A 15589-nucleotide genomic window follows, 5' to 3' on the forward strand; every position below is an offset into this window, starting at 1 on the left:
GTACAGCTCTTTCTTTGTAATTGTTTTCTTTTTTAGGTGCATGGCACATATGACTAGAATCTGGATATATTTGGTCACATCTATAAAATAAGGAAATTCATTGTTATCTTTTGAGTTGTGTCCAGCATTATCAGATTAATGAGACAAAGTGGCCATTCAGCTGCTGATCTTTGCATACTGATTTGTGAATCCTTCAACGATAGATATTCCTCAGAGGCTCCAGCATTACCAGCATCTCATAACACCAGACACAGAGTGTTAAGGTTCACCGTAGACTGGTAAATAGTTTTTGAATTGAGAATGAAAAGCATTGTTGTTTATCAGTGTGTACTGGGATGTTTTCTATATGCTTTGGCTCAATACACTCTTTCAACATCTGAGTTTCGGGTGGAAGGAGATTATTTGATAGGTGGACTTTTTGATATTCATCAGCTGAATGACTCTCTTCTTCATCAAAGACCAGAAGCCATTGACTGCTTGAGGTAAGTTAAAGTTTGTTGGGTACTTTCTTGTGATAAAACTAATAAAAACAGAAAAAGTTTACCTGATGCTGATTAAACTGGTAATAGAACTCTTAAACCAGTGAAACGAATTGCTGTGTTATTAATATTTATATTTTTAAAGTCAGCACTGCTGACATAGTCATTTAGCTAGAAATCCTATTTTAAGTGATCTTAATTATTCAGGGATGTCCGAAATTGCAAATATTTACTACAAGCAATATTGAAACAGAATGTATTACTGTCCATCTCCCCACAGTGCACCTTTTATTCTGTCCAGTTATCGAAGGTTTCAAATGATGAGATTCTCTGTAGAAGAAATCAACAATTCTACCAAGCTACTGCCAAATGTGTCACTTGGCTATGAAATATTTGACCTCTGCACAGATACTGTGAGTTTCCCAGGACCTTTAAACCTAATCGCTGTTAATGGTTTAATCAATCCTCTGGAAGAACCACACAAGAACTTATCCAAAGTTATAGCAGTGGTCGGGACTTATACAAGCCCTCAGGCACGAGCTGTAGCCCCACTGTTCATGATGAATCTCATTCCAATGGTAAACCTATGAACTCTTATGTACTTTGACCTTCTTTAAACTATATCAATATTTTTTAATAAGAAATATTCTTTACAACAGTTAAGAAATGATTTTTTCCATGTTTAAAATAATACAAGTTTCAGCAGCATAAATGAAGGTTATTGTTACTGATCACAGTGACATTTTCTCTGTTGCTCTTAACAGGTCAGTTATGGAGCTTCCAGTTCAATCTTTTCAAGAAAACAGACCTTTCCCTCTTTCTTAAGAACAGTGCATCCCAATGAAGAGGTCATAAAAGGCATTGTTAGTATTGTCAAGCAATTCAACTGGAAATGGGTTGCTTTTCTTTATGTTAATAATGATTATGGAACCGATGGCCTGGACTTGTTTTTAAAAGCAATTAATGAGACTGACATCTGCCTTGCATATACCAAAGGCCTTGATCAAGATACAGATTACAGTCTAATGTTTAGACAGATTGATGCAGAAAACATTAATATCATTATTGTTTTTGCACCTGAATGGAGTGTTGAAGAACTCATGAAGTCAGTAAAAAGAGAAAATGTTACAAACAAGGTGTGGATAGCAGGGGATGCATGGTCCCTAAACAAAAAGATAAGAGACCAGATGCAAGAAATCAAAAATATTGGAACTGTACTTGGGGTTGCTCAGCCTAAAATGTCAATACCTGGTTTTAGTGAGTTCATACAGTCTTTCAAAGCCCAGACTCACTGTGAAAATGCAGAGCAACAGAAGTTTTGTAATCAAATTTGCAACTGCAGTAGCCTAACTGCTGAAGAAATCATTGATGCAGATCCATCGTTCTCTTTTCCTGTTTATTCTGCCGTGTATTCCATTGCTCATGCCTTACACAATATCTTACAATGTGGAGCTGACGGATGTAAAGACAATATTACAGTCTACCCCCATATGGTAAGCATGCTAATTATTTGATGATTTCTCACTTTACTTTTTGAAAATTATCTAAGAGTGAATAATTGTTCTTATCCATATTAAAACCAGTGATAGTGTACATGAAGTATGTGATAAGCTAATTGGAATCCCAGAGTTAGTTAAACCTGTAGTTAAATAAATAAAAGAAGACTAAAAATGTGATTTGGGTTACTAGACTTCATCCACCTATTGAAGCATTTGAGCTACCAGTGACAAAAGGTTAATACAGGTATAATTAACTAGATTCTCCCAGAAGATTTCCAAAGCATTATCAAAAAACTGATTTAAACCAATCTAACTTTACTTGTTAGTCCGATGTCTATATACACAGATGAGGCACTCATCCCTCTAAGTTGGGCCCTACCAGTATATCTGCCAATGCACCATAGAAAATATTTGAGCAAAAAAGACACCTAAATCTGTGCTCATTAGACCATAAACATGAAAGTTGACCTACGACAGAATTATTAGGTTAAGCAAATTGTGTTTGTCCAAACCTCAGTCATTGTGAACTCAGTGTTACTGTTGTGTTCCAACATCAGGTTCTTACAGAGTTGAGGAAGACAAATTTTACCCTTTTAAACCAAACCATTCAGTTTGATGAGAATGGTGACCCCATGTTTGGATCCCACTCAGTCGTTTTTTGGGGCCCCAGTGGTGATGTGCAGGAAGTGGGCTCTTATACTTGTCATCCATCATTCCATTTCTTCATCAACGACACCAAAATTCAGTGGCATACAAGGGCACAAGTACGTAGTAGTTATAAGAAGTTTTTTATTTGTATTTTCAACACAAAGATTAATAATAAAATTAAGTTTTAGCAATTTCGTTTTGATACATATGTTTATAAGCACACAGCAGCTACCAGTTGTAGGTGTTCAACTGGTAGCTAGATATAACATGCAAATACTTTTACATGTTACAAAACAATTTTAGATATTCAAAAAAACTGCATGAATGTATTTACTGACTGGTACTTTCCCCGTAATTTACCGTTACAGTAAATGGTAGGGAAGTGCAGTATCTTCTTTCTGACCTTAAATGTAAATTTTTTATAAACAATTTTCTTGTGCAGGTACCAACTGCAGTGTGTTCTGAAGAATGTAAAATGGGCTACAAGAAAACACAACTCAGAATCCACAAGTGTTGCTTCAGTTGCACAATTTGTCCACGTGGGACTTATATCAACAGCACAGGTAAACTGTTTTTGAATGACAGTAGAAAAAGAGTGAAAGTAGTGCTGTCACAAAAGCAGAAGTCATGCTTTTTAAAGACTATTATTGTTTTCATATAGACAAAGCCATAGTTTTCCATTTTTGTTCCAGCCACTGCTCATATCAAAGCAGCCAATTATTAGTCGTGACAGATTTACACTAAGGTGTATAGCTGCAAACTGTAAAGTACAGGGCAGGTTTAACATGAAGGAAAATCTTTAGAGAGTATAGTGTATCACAGGTCAAATGTTTGTAGTTTAAAACAGACATAAACCCCTTTTGAAGCTTTAATTTTTTAATTCTTGTTATTTTTTCAAGCAATTTTGCATGGTTCATAGTCTTTCCTTGAATGTTGGTACAGCTAAGTTCATAAACAATGAGATGTTATCTCTTCCTCTAAGCCCGCTTTCTGATTGGCTGTGATTTTGTGCTGCTGGACACCTTTTCTACCGCTTGCCACCACGGAGGTCATGAGAACTGTAACATGACAATGGATGGGTCAAACATCAGAAGGAACAAACATTTGTTAAACAATAATATTTGCTTATTTAGGGGCACAATAGTAGATCTAGTTTTTCAATCATAAGTTGTGTTACAAGTTGATCAGTCTGAATTTTACAAAATCTTGTGCTTCTGACTACTGACGACTAATGACTAAACGACTAATAATTGTGTGTGTCTAAATGCAAACACAAAGCATACATGTATGAACTCTCAGACAATGGAGAAAGGTATCATGGGTCTACTTTAAAGTTGACCATATGCTTCTTTTCTGCCCATCTCTCTTGTGAAACAGACAATCCCTCCAAGTGCATCACCTGTAACGACACAGAATGGTCTGAAGAAGGAAGTACATCATGCAGTCTGCGGGTAAAGGAGTATACACCATTTACAGACATTTGGGCTCTAGGGATCATGGTCGGTGCTTTTATTTTGGTGTTCATCTCACTGGCCTTGTCTGTTCTCTTTGCCCTGAACTACAACACACCTGTTGTCAAATCTGCTGGAGGACCAATGTGCTTCCTAATTCTAGGTTGTCTCAGTCTGTCTAGTCTTAGTGTATTTTTTTATTTTGGCAAACCAACAGTTGCTTTTTGTATCTTAAGATATTTACCATTTTTTTTATTCTTCACCATTTGCTTAGCATGTTTTGTTGTACGTGCATTTCTAATTGTTTGCATTTTCAAAACAGCTACCAAGTTCCCAGTGCTGTACAGCTGGTGGATAAAATATCACGGGCAGTGGATGTTCATTGCTGTGGTGTTTGTGACACAGGCAATCTTACTTCTTATTAACTTTACATATGCCCCTCCAAGACCTAACATTGACCTGTCTTGGAACTCAAAAAAAATTATACTTTACTGTGAGACTGATTCTAAAGCAGCATCTGCTTCTCTGATTTTACCTTTATCGTTGTGTGCTCTTTGCTTTGTTTTCTCCTACATGGGAAAAGACCTCCCAAAAAATTATAATGAAGCCAAAGCAATAACCTTTTGTCTCCTCCTGCTGATGCTCACCTGGATCATCTTTGCCACTGGGAGAATCCTTTATCATGGGAAGCACATTCAGCCTCTGCAGGGCCTGGCAGTGCTCTCCAGTCTCTACTCCTTTTTGTTGTGGTATTTCTTTCCCAAATGTTACATTGTAATTTTTCAACCTCACAAAAACACACAGCAGTACTTCCAAGGTCTCATTCAGAGTTACACCAAATCAATTAACCAGGAGATGCCTCGAGTAAATATTCGTTGATATAGACAGAGGATTTCAGTCTTTGTATTCTGGTAATAATAGGTCCTCTTTAAAAGAGGATAGGGTGGTGATTGTTTCAAAGAATAACTTCATATCACATACACAATGATCTAAATGTTGGTCTTTAAAATATATATTTAAAAGTTTTGTGTAACAAACATTATTTTGTTTATATTAAATATCATTAAAAACAATGATAGGAATTAAGTTAATCAATCTTTAATAGATAAGTGGCAAAGAAATACCTGAACGTATAGGAAGTGACTTATTTTGATGTTGGAGGATAATGAGATGACATGACAAAAATTTTATAAATTTATCATGTACAGGTTTCCTATGGCTACATGTTTAGTTCATCAGTGGACACTACTGTTCTTTATTTTTGTTCTTGTTTTTCCTTTTTTTAATGTATTTGTCACACTTCAATATTTCAGATCATCAAACAAAAAATAATAATATTAGATAAAAACAACGTGAAGAAATACAAAGTTGCTGTGGAGGAAATTTGGCCCAATTTTTTGCAGAATTGTTTTAATTCAGCAATATTAAGGGGTTTTCAGGCATAAACACTTTCTTTCAAGTCATGTCAAAGCATTTCAATCAGAGTTAAATCTGAACTTTAAACGGGTCACTCCAAAACCTTAATTTTTATTTTCCCTTCTGTTGCAATACCCAAATACGTTTGACATGTTACTTGTTAGTTTTTTTTTTTAAAAAAGGATGTAATGTAATATGTTACTTAATAACTCTCCAGAGAAAGTAATTGTTACACCATTCATTATATTACTTTTTTGTTACTCTGTAAAATGACCTGAAAAAAGAGATTTCAAAGCAACTGCCACAGTAATTTTACTGTAGAAACATGAACAGGTAGAAACGGAAGCTACAAGCCTGACTGCTCATCACTGCCTTTTGATATCTTTTTAAGATCAGGCTCTGGCTCCTGGGCTAGGGCTGCCACCCGCTCAGCTTTAACATCTTTCTGGATTCTTGGCTAGCTTTGTGGCAGAATGCTGTTTGATTCTTGCAAAGAACTGAAGTTTTGTTATCAGTTTAACGCAGTTGTTTCTTTCTTGGATGAAGTTTGCAGTTTATCATTGTACTCTTGTCCTTTTGTGAAATAAAAATAAAAGTATTGTCCTCATCACTGTTCCACAATTTTCCTCCTCCTGCACATGAACTGAAATCAACTGACTGTAGCTTAAGTGCACAGGTTGAAAAAATGTTATTTGATTTTTTTTCTTTCTGTCAGCTTGGAGTGCAGATATTTAGGATCCTTTGTAGTTCTAGTGTCCACATAACTTCTGACTGTAACTGTACTGTAATTACAGAATTTAATACAGTAATACAACACATTACATTTCTATATTATTGAAAAATGTGATTAAGGTAACGCATTACATTCATCACCGCAGAGAAGGAGGACTGGTCCGGGACAAAAAAAAATTGTCTCCGTCCTACCGTGGTCTACCCTTCAAGCTCAGGTCCTATATCAGAGGATTGGGAGCTTGAGGGTCCTACACAGTATCTTCCTAGGACTGCGCTCTTCTGCACAGAGTTGTTGTTGCTGGGATCTGCTGGAGCCACCCACCCAGTTTGTTCCTGATTTGCTATCACTTTGTATAGCTACATCTTTCACTACAGCCATCTTCCTCACTACAACCATCTTCCTATATTAATTGATCATAACTGTTGAGGGATGCCCAAAATTTCAAGTATTTACTGTGTATAAACAGTATTAAAACTGAATTTATCAGTCTTCTTCATCTCTCTGCAGAAGAAATCAACAATTCTACCAAACTACTGCCAAATGTGTCTCTTGGCTATGAAATATTTGACCACTGCACAGATACTGTGAGTTTCGCAGGGGCTTTTAACCTATTTTTTTTAATAATGGTTTAATCCGGCCTCTGGAAGAACCACACAAGAATTTGTTCAAAGTGATAGCAGTGGTTGGGACTTATACAATATAGATTTATGTTACTGTGACTGATTATGTTGACATTTCTCTTTTACTTCTTTAACAGGTCAGTTACGAAGCTACCAGTTCAATTTTTTCAAGAAAACAGAATTTTCCATCTTTCTTGAGAACAGTGCATCCCAATAAAGATATAGTTGACCTGACTTTTAGCATTTTGAGGGAATTCAACTGCATTTGGGTTGCCTTCCTTTATGTTGATGATGATTATGAGAGAGATGGTCTAGAATTATTAATAAAGAAAATGAAAGACACTGACATCTGCCTGGCTTATAAGAAAGCCCTGGATCACAAGTCAGATTACAAAGTTTTATTGAAACAGATCAATGCACAAAACATAAATGTCATTATTGTTTTTGCACCTGAATGGACAGATGAAGAACTCCCCAAAAGCTGATTCTGTTCATCTGGATGTAGCGTTTTCAGTGGGAAAGCGGTATCTACCATCTCTGCTCATTGTTTTCTGTCATCAAAAGTGGATCCTTGGGTGCTTGAAAAAGGTTAGCTGACACGGTTTCATTGAAGTAGCTTTTGTGATGAGGGTACATAGAATGTATTTCAAAATAGGTGGTGCCTCTTGGGGTATTTCCCAACTTGTTGATTTGACCACTGGAACACTTCTATATTTGAGTTTGAGCTGGAATTCATGAAAAAAAGGTTGGTTGACAGTGTGTATTTTAACAATGAGATAGATAAAATAAAATAAATGCACTATATTAACATTAAAGGAAGTGGAACTGTTGATGAGCAAGTGATTGCCTAGAAGTGAAGAGGTCACAGCAGTAACTAGCAGAGTTAGCTGTTTATCAGTAGAGTTAGCTGTTTATCTAAATGTAAGCCACTGGAATAGGCCTTTTTCTTAAATCCAAGTTGTTGTTATTATGGAATCTGCAACTTGAACTTGAACTTACCCAGCAGCCTATATCTAGTGTAAATGAGAGCTTATCCATTCCTACCAAACAAAACAAGTTCGACCCTTTCATCAGGAAGTTGACTGAATTCAAATTCTGGTGTGAATTAAACATTGTTACCACGAGAAATTGCAAATTATTTTGGTTAGATCTGCTGAATGATTATGTAATGCAAAGCTAATTTAGTAAAGGATCTAGCATTTTGGGGGAAAGCAAAGATAGTGAGTTCAATGCATTATTATATATTTGTTTGTATATCATTGTCTGAACTTCATCCATACCTTATTCCTGTCCCACAAGGTTATGTCTTTAATATTGACTTCTAAAAATATATTAAATACAATAACTCATTTTTCCAAGCTTGACTGATAAACTTCCATTGCAACAGTTATTTTCTTTAAAGAGTTGTCTTAAAATTATTTTGAAGCTAGTTTAACCTCAAGTGTTGCAGTTCTGTGTTATGCTGTTTTATGTGTTTCAAGCCCTGCTAACATTTGTTTATGCAAAGGCAGCATCCTCTTATATACTAAAGTAGAAAGAGAAAACAGTATTCCCGACAGAGACATGCAAGAGAATGAATTTGCTTGATATCTTTTCATTTATCAGACACATGACTGACATATGAAAATGTAATGTTTACTTCCCCTTTCCTTGTGTTACTCTATGCTCTGTTAAAATATTTTAGTTTTTCTCAGATTGATAAACAAAATTACCATGGTGGTTTTAAAATGATAAGTTAACTATTAGGAACTGTCATGTTTGTACGGTGATTGTTTTAATGACAAAAAGTTGATTTGAATAAATTAACTGTAATTTTTACTCCCCAAATTGTATTATACAGGATATGTTGCACTGAACAACACATTTGAGTCTTGGCTTCATATTTTGTAGGTATTCATGGTGGACTATATGCTTGCAACAAAGACAACTTTCGATAGTTCATAACTCATATTGTAAACAAACTATGTTTTGGCTATTTATATTCTGTCTCCAAATATCCGAATTTAGTATAAAGTAAGTATAAATTCTTTCTTTCTATGTAAATATTTTTCAGGACTTGATACATTTACCTACACTAAATATGGAAGAAAGTTTAGTTTTGTAAAACATCTAGTGTCATCAGATTAATAAGACAAAAGGGCCATTCAGCTGCTGCAGCTGAGACCATTTTTGCATACTGATTTGTTAATTCTGGAACCATAGGCATTCATCATACATCCTCCATGAAAATGATCACAGAGGCTCAACCATTTCCAGTCTATCCTAACTTCAGGTATAGTCAAATTCTGTTATAGTTCACAGTAGACTGGCAAATAGTTCTTTAAGAATGAAACACATTCTTGCTTATCTGTGTATGCTTGAGTGCTTTCTACATGCCTTTGATCAATGCACTGTCCCAGAATCTGAGTTTCAGCAAGAAGGAGATTATTTAATAGGCAGACTTTTTGATATTCATCATGTCAATAGCTCTGTTCATCATTATAGACCAGAAGCAATTGACTGCTCCAGGTAAGTTAAACTGGATACCTTTTGTGATAAAAAAATAAATAAATACATAAAACACATATATAAAATGGCTATTATTTAAAACTCTAAGGTTTAACTTTAGTCCAGTAGCTGGATTTGGAATATTTCTGTGTCTGATTATCTAAATGAGTCTCACAGACCTGAATGTACACTTGAAGCCATTTATAATTCTTTAACTTGTTTGATCTCACCACGAACAAGCACACGCATAAATTTTTGACCTTTAACTGTATTTTCACAAGTTTTACAGCTTTACCAACCGATTAAAAACCTCCCTTGTGGCCATTCATACTACATAAAATAATTAAGCAATAAAGTATTAAATGATGAAAAAACACAAACGACAACAACAACAAAAAACACAAACAAAACAAAACTGGACAGTCTGGGAAATGAGCTAATGAGCTTGAAGTCCAAAGAGTCATGCTGACAGATTTCTTCGTTTGTCACAACAGCTTTTTCTTTATCACGTAGAAAAAATGTTAAGGATGTAACTTCTTTACACTGACAGGAAAGGGAGTTTCACTGGTCCGGCTCACTTAAGATCAAAGTGGGCTGCATGTGGCCGGCCGTGTAAAATTATTTTGACACATTGGGCTAAAGGAAAAACTATCAGGCATTAAAATTGCTTAATGGTCATGGTTGTTAACATTTTCTTGCTCTTCTGTGTTGACTAGCAATATTTCATCATGATCATGAACTTTTATCATGACATGTCAATGGCCATCTACTGCTCCATGTAAGTTTAACAAAGCTATAACAAATCACAGTTGATATTTCCTTCCTGGATGAAGAATTGTAAAATAATATTACTTCAATAGTTAAATAAATATCTTCTATACTACCCCCCAAAATATTTATTATTAGCTAACAATTACAAATGATAGAAATAAAACACTATGAAAAGACGTCAGAACACATAAAACTGCTCAAAATGCCAAAAGTAAAAATAATTATTTTGCAGAAAAATGTCCCTCATTAGTCTTTAATGGAATAGTATGTGTTCACAGTTGACTTCATTTTAAATACTTTATATTCTATTTAATTGCAATCATTATATTCTATAAATCATATGTTTTTAGTGGCTGTCCTGTGAGAAAAACTATTGTTCATGAGCTCAGAAACACAGAACAAAGTCTATTAAAAATATTAATAATAAAAATAGCTGAATTAAAAGGGTTGAGGAGTGTGTGACATGGTTATGTGTCAATATCTATGTGTGGGGGTGGGAAACAAAATAAGAATCAAAAATAAAGGTGGAGTGTTGTCAAAGCAGCTGATTAAACTTATTATATTCAGTCATCTCATAGATGCTAATATCAAAGTGCTGCTGAGCATGCATCAGGTCAGCTTGCCTGTTGTATCAGACATGGACATTATCAGAGCTGCAATCCCCTATGCATCACGATCAACATACCATGCTAATTTATGAATAACTTACATTTACAACTTTTTCGAATCCCATCTTCTCTACATCACGCATGTTGGCCAAGGTGGTTAGCAAGATGAAAGTCATCTGCTACGGAATAAATCACAAAGACTAGCTGTACTTCAATATAAAGCACACATTGTAACAGATCTTTGAGAAGTGAGAGCAGAGTCTGCAGCAGCTTGTTTCATGCGCAGGGGTCCTATCAGTTTATCGACAATATGCATGTGCAAATCACCAGAAAACCTGCTGGCCTCTTAGCTCCAGTCATAACGGGAGATGGGCACAACCACGTTACAAAGAGAGCTACAGTTTCCTGTAAGCATGAAATGGCTTTCAGTGACAATAGCTGACTGTTGCAAGAATCTTTGTTCATTTTATGTTCATACATAACTGATATATGTAGTCAGCCATGCAACATTTTGACAAAAGTTTAAATAAGATTTTTTGGGTTGTGGTGTTTAATTATGCATATCACATTAAAGAATAGATGTTTGTTTAATTAATTACCTGAACGATTCAAATGAAGTGACAGTTTTATGTATCTTTGCTAGATTTTGTTTTTTGGTGAGTTAGTTTTCAACATTCTGTATTAATTATAATATTTTCATGTACAGCTGTGTTAAAATAATTGATTTAATTAAAAACAACAACAACAAACAACAATTCGTATGTTTTTGTCATGTTTTAGGATTCCTGTAATATTAATCTCACCGCTAGATGGTGTTATATTCTGGTCTCATTCACAACAGACGGCACCACTGCACAATGTCTTTCATTCAAATGTTCAAACTGTCACTTCTGTCATTACATTACATGTAAATATACAGTATCTTTGGCTTAATTTTAAAAATAGGCCTAGTCCATTCAAAACATAGTAAACATCTCTAAGACAAGTTACTCTAGTGTGAATGAAACCAGCCACTCTACAATTATTTATTTGCTTATTTTCCAACATTGTTCAGGTTGGTGGAAAGGCTAGTATAGGCTATTATTGGATCAGAGATCAAATGTTTTGCTTCGTATTCCTTCTTTTAGTTAAATGTGTACTATTGCTATTGGGATATTTTCTTGCCTCACACTTACTCTATAGTCAGACATAGAGGTACATGCAGCTGCTGAAGGCCAGGTGTAACGTGACCAATGGATGGACTTTCACTGATGATGATTCCCTTGTATTTTTCCACAGAGGGAGTTTGCTGGTGGGTAGTGGAGTACCAGGGAGGAGGTCAATTGAACAGTCATATGCTAAATACTACCTGGATCTTCTTGGGGGACTGTTGTTAGTTCTGGTAGGTGATGATGGCTAGAAGATCACTGTTTAGTGCTGAAGCAGTGATAGGTTATTTGAGTGGTTTAATGGAATGCAGACTTGTTCAGTAAGTGTAGAGTCTAAAAGGTTTTGTTCAGCTGCAACTAAGGCTTGCAGAGGTGATGAGTCATAATTGTAACAGAGTGTGGCAGGAAGAGTAAGGCTGTAAAGTGCAGTTTGTAATAAGCCACCCACCAGTATCTCCAGCTTTACTGGCAGTCTGCCCTTTTGGCAAGAAGCAATGAAATGACCTGGTTGACCACAGTAAATGCAAACTCTATGCACCTCTGCCACTCCTCCCATGATAGTTGGGCTCACCCAGTTTGCATCAGCTCTGGGTTGTTAACACCTAATAGGTGAGTCGGTTGACAATATGATAACTTCTATACTTCTATGACAACAAATGTACACAGGGTGCAAGTGTGTTGTTATATATTGAACTTTAGCTACTAATTTAAATGATGTTGACAACAAACCTATGTTTCTCTTTAATTTAGTGAAGACTATTGTTTTAAACATACACTCTGAAATCTCACTAGATTATACTGCATGTAACTTAACACGCTCAGGACATTTAGTGTTTCAGTTCTTTCTCTTGAAAAAATTAAATTGCATTAATTTTACATTCAATCATGCAGCGTTTTACATGAGAAAATGTCATTCAGTAAAATATCAGTGTGGTGTCTGTTCAGCTGTGTCGAATATAAAACGCCTTGAGGCGACTGTTGTTGTGATTTGGCTCTGTATAAATAAAATTGAATTGAAGTCCAAAATGTCCATCAGTTTAATAATGTGTGTAATAATGAAAAAGGACTGAACAAATAAATCTATCACTAATTAGAAAACAATCCTGCCACTTAGTAGAAATTAATATCAGCTGGTACAGTCCAACCTGATGGCCTATAAAAAGGTATCTCATTACCAGGGTGTCACACAAGAAACTTACAGTATCACGGCTGTGGATTTCGGATAAAACCATGTATGCTTTCTATCATATCTACTCATGCCTTTTTCCATTTGGGGTAACAGAAAAGTGCCTCTTGGGGTGTTACATAACTAGTTGATTTGACTTTTTGATACAATTTTTTATTTATTATGACCAATTTCTCACTAGTCACTAGAACATTCATGAATAAAGGTTGATTAACAGTGTATATTTTAACAGTGTGATGAATGGATACCAAAAAATGCATGACATCAACACCAAAGGAAGTTGAACTTTGTCGATGAGCAAGTGATCGCATAAAGTGAAGTGTTCACAGCAGTAACAGGTGTGTTGTGAGTTAGCCATTTATCTTACTGTAAGCAACTGGAATAAGCCTTTTTCCTAAATGCAAGTTGTTGCTGTTGTTGTTGTGTAATGTGAAAACTACTAAGTCACCCAGTAGCCTATATCTCCTGCAGATAAGTGCCCATCCCTTCTTACCAAGCAGAATGAGGAGTTCTGCCCTTTCATCAGGAAGTTGCCTGAATTCAAATTCTGGTGAGACCAATGTGGTCACCCAGAGAAATTGCAAATTATGTTCTTTAGAACAACCTGTGTGCTGAACAATTATGTCATACAAAGCTAATTTATTAAAGTATGTATCATTTTAGTGAAAAGTAAAGAAAAAAAGCTTAATTTTTGTCTATTTGTTTGCAGAGCATCATCTCATGATCATCTTTACTTCATTAATGTCATACGGAGGTCAGGTATGCAATAATATCTTCTAAAAATACATTAAATATAATAACTTCATACATTTTTCCAAGCTTGACCTGACAAACCTCTATAGCAACAGTTTTTAAAGCAATTTTCCAAAGGTTTTTGTATGCTGGTTTAACCCAAGTACTGCAGTTCTGAGTTATTTTATTCTTAAATTGTGTTCTAGGCTTTGGTAGCATGTGTTCATGTAAATACTGTATCTTCTTGTATACTAAATTAGGAAGAAAGGAAATGGTTTTCCGCCCTGCGACAGACTGGCGACCTGTCCAGGGTGTACCCCGCCTCTCGCCCTATGACAGCTGGGATAGGCTCCAGCGCCCCCCGCGACCCTGAAAAGGATAAGCGGAAGCGAATGGATGGATGGATGGATGGAAATGGTTTTCCATGAGACAAGAGCACGCATTTGTTTATATATCAGACATAAGCCTTATGTGTAAAATATGGCATTTGATTCCCTTTCCATGTGTTTCCTCTACACTTAGTTATTCTCAGTTTGATAAAGAAAATTACCGAGCTGGTTTTAAAATTCTGAATTTACTACTGGAGGACTGAAATATTTGTTTGTTGTTTGATTGTTTCATGAGTTGTTGAAAAAAATCAAAGATAAAAAAATAATAATAATCCAGTGGGACAATTAAGCCAATGTTAGCCAAGAACCTCTTGGTTCCTAAATTTGTGTGTCATTATACTTCCCTGCATTGTTCTGCATTGATTTTATGCAGATAACAACAAAATAAATTGGTTGTAAGGCAGTACCAGTTCTTGTGCGAACAGAGCATGCTGTAGGTATTAAAGCTATTGTGCTGCAGTACTTTGAATCATATCTATCTAATAGACTCCAATTTGTTCATGTAAATGGAGAGTCCTCTTCACACACTAAGTTTAATTATGAATTGCCACAGAGTTCCATGCTAGAACCAATTCTGTTTACATTATACATGCTTTCCTTAGGCATTAGAAGTCATAGTATACATTTTCACTGCTATGTAGATGATATCCAACTTTATCTTTCCATGAAGCCAGATAACACACACCAATTTTTAAACTGTGGGAATGATCTGGATGACCTTCAATTTCCTGCTCCTAAATTCAGACAAAAAAAATTTATTGTACTCAGTCTTAAAAATGTTAGAAATATGGTATGTAACCAGATGCTTACTCTGGATGGCATCAACTTGGCCTCCAGTAATACTGTGAGGAACGTTGGAGTCATTTTTTACCAGGATATGTCTTTCAATGCACATATTTAACAAATATGTAGGACTGCTTTCTTGCACATTTGCACAATATCTCTAAAATTAGAAACAGTTCTTATCTCATTAAATGCATTTAATACTGGCTGGACTTCTTCAATTCATTATTATTAGGAAATCCTTAAACTCCCTGAAGAGCCTTTAGCTGATCCAAAATGCTGCATCGAGAATAAAGCCAAGTACTAGAAAGAGAGAGCAGATTTAACACTCGTTTGTGCAGGTGAAGAAAGCTCTCTGTGGGGAACCCCTGCTCCACACGCCTAACTTCTCCCTCCCTTTTATTCTGTAGACTGAGGACTGGGAGCCGTTTTGTCCCAGCAGGCAAGGGGGGTTGACTGCCCCATTGTGTACTTCAGCAGGAAACTGTTGGAGTGGGAAGCCAGGTACAGCACAGTAGAAAAGGAGTGCCTGGCCGTCCCGTGGGCGGTCACTCCCTTAGTTATTACCTCCTTGGCCACCCTTTCACCCTCTGTTTGGATCACGCCCCGTTGCAATGGCTCAACTGCATGAAGGATGCC

General features: G+C 35.8%; 1 protein-coding gene across 1 annotated transcript; it reads left to right on the forward strand.

Moving 5' to 3' along the window:
• The first annotated feature begins 31 nt into the window (after positions 1-31).
• LOC100696711 (taste receptor type 1 member 1) lies at positions 32-4621 on the forward strand. The gene is given in 7 exon segments (XM_013271081.3): positions 32-482; positions 760-1057; positions 1244-1972; positions 2536-2742; positions 3069-3189; positions 4004-4381; positions 4384-4621. Coding segments are annotated over 7 exon segments (2034 nt in total). The 5' UTR covers positions 32-300; the 3' UTR covers positions 4503-4621.
• Positions 4622-15589: the final 10968 nt, after the last annotated feature.

Source organism: Oreochromis niloticus, linkage group LG20 (assembly GCF_001858045.2).
Source record: "Oreochromis niloticus isolate F11D_XX linkage group LG20, O_niloticus_UMD_NMBU, whole genome shotgun sequence".
Classification (NCBI taxonomy): Eukaryota; Metazoa; Chordata; class Actinopteri; order Cichliformes; family Cichlidae; genus Oreochromis; species Oreochromis niloticus.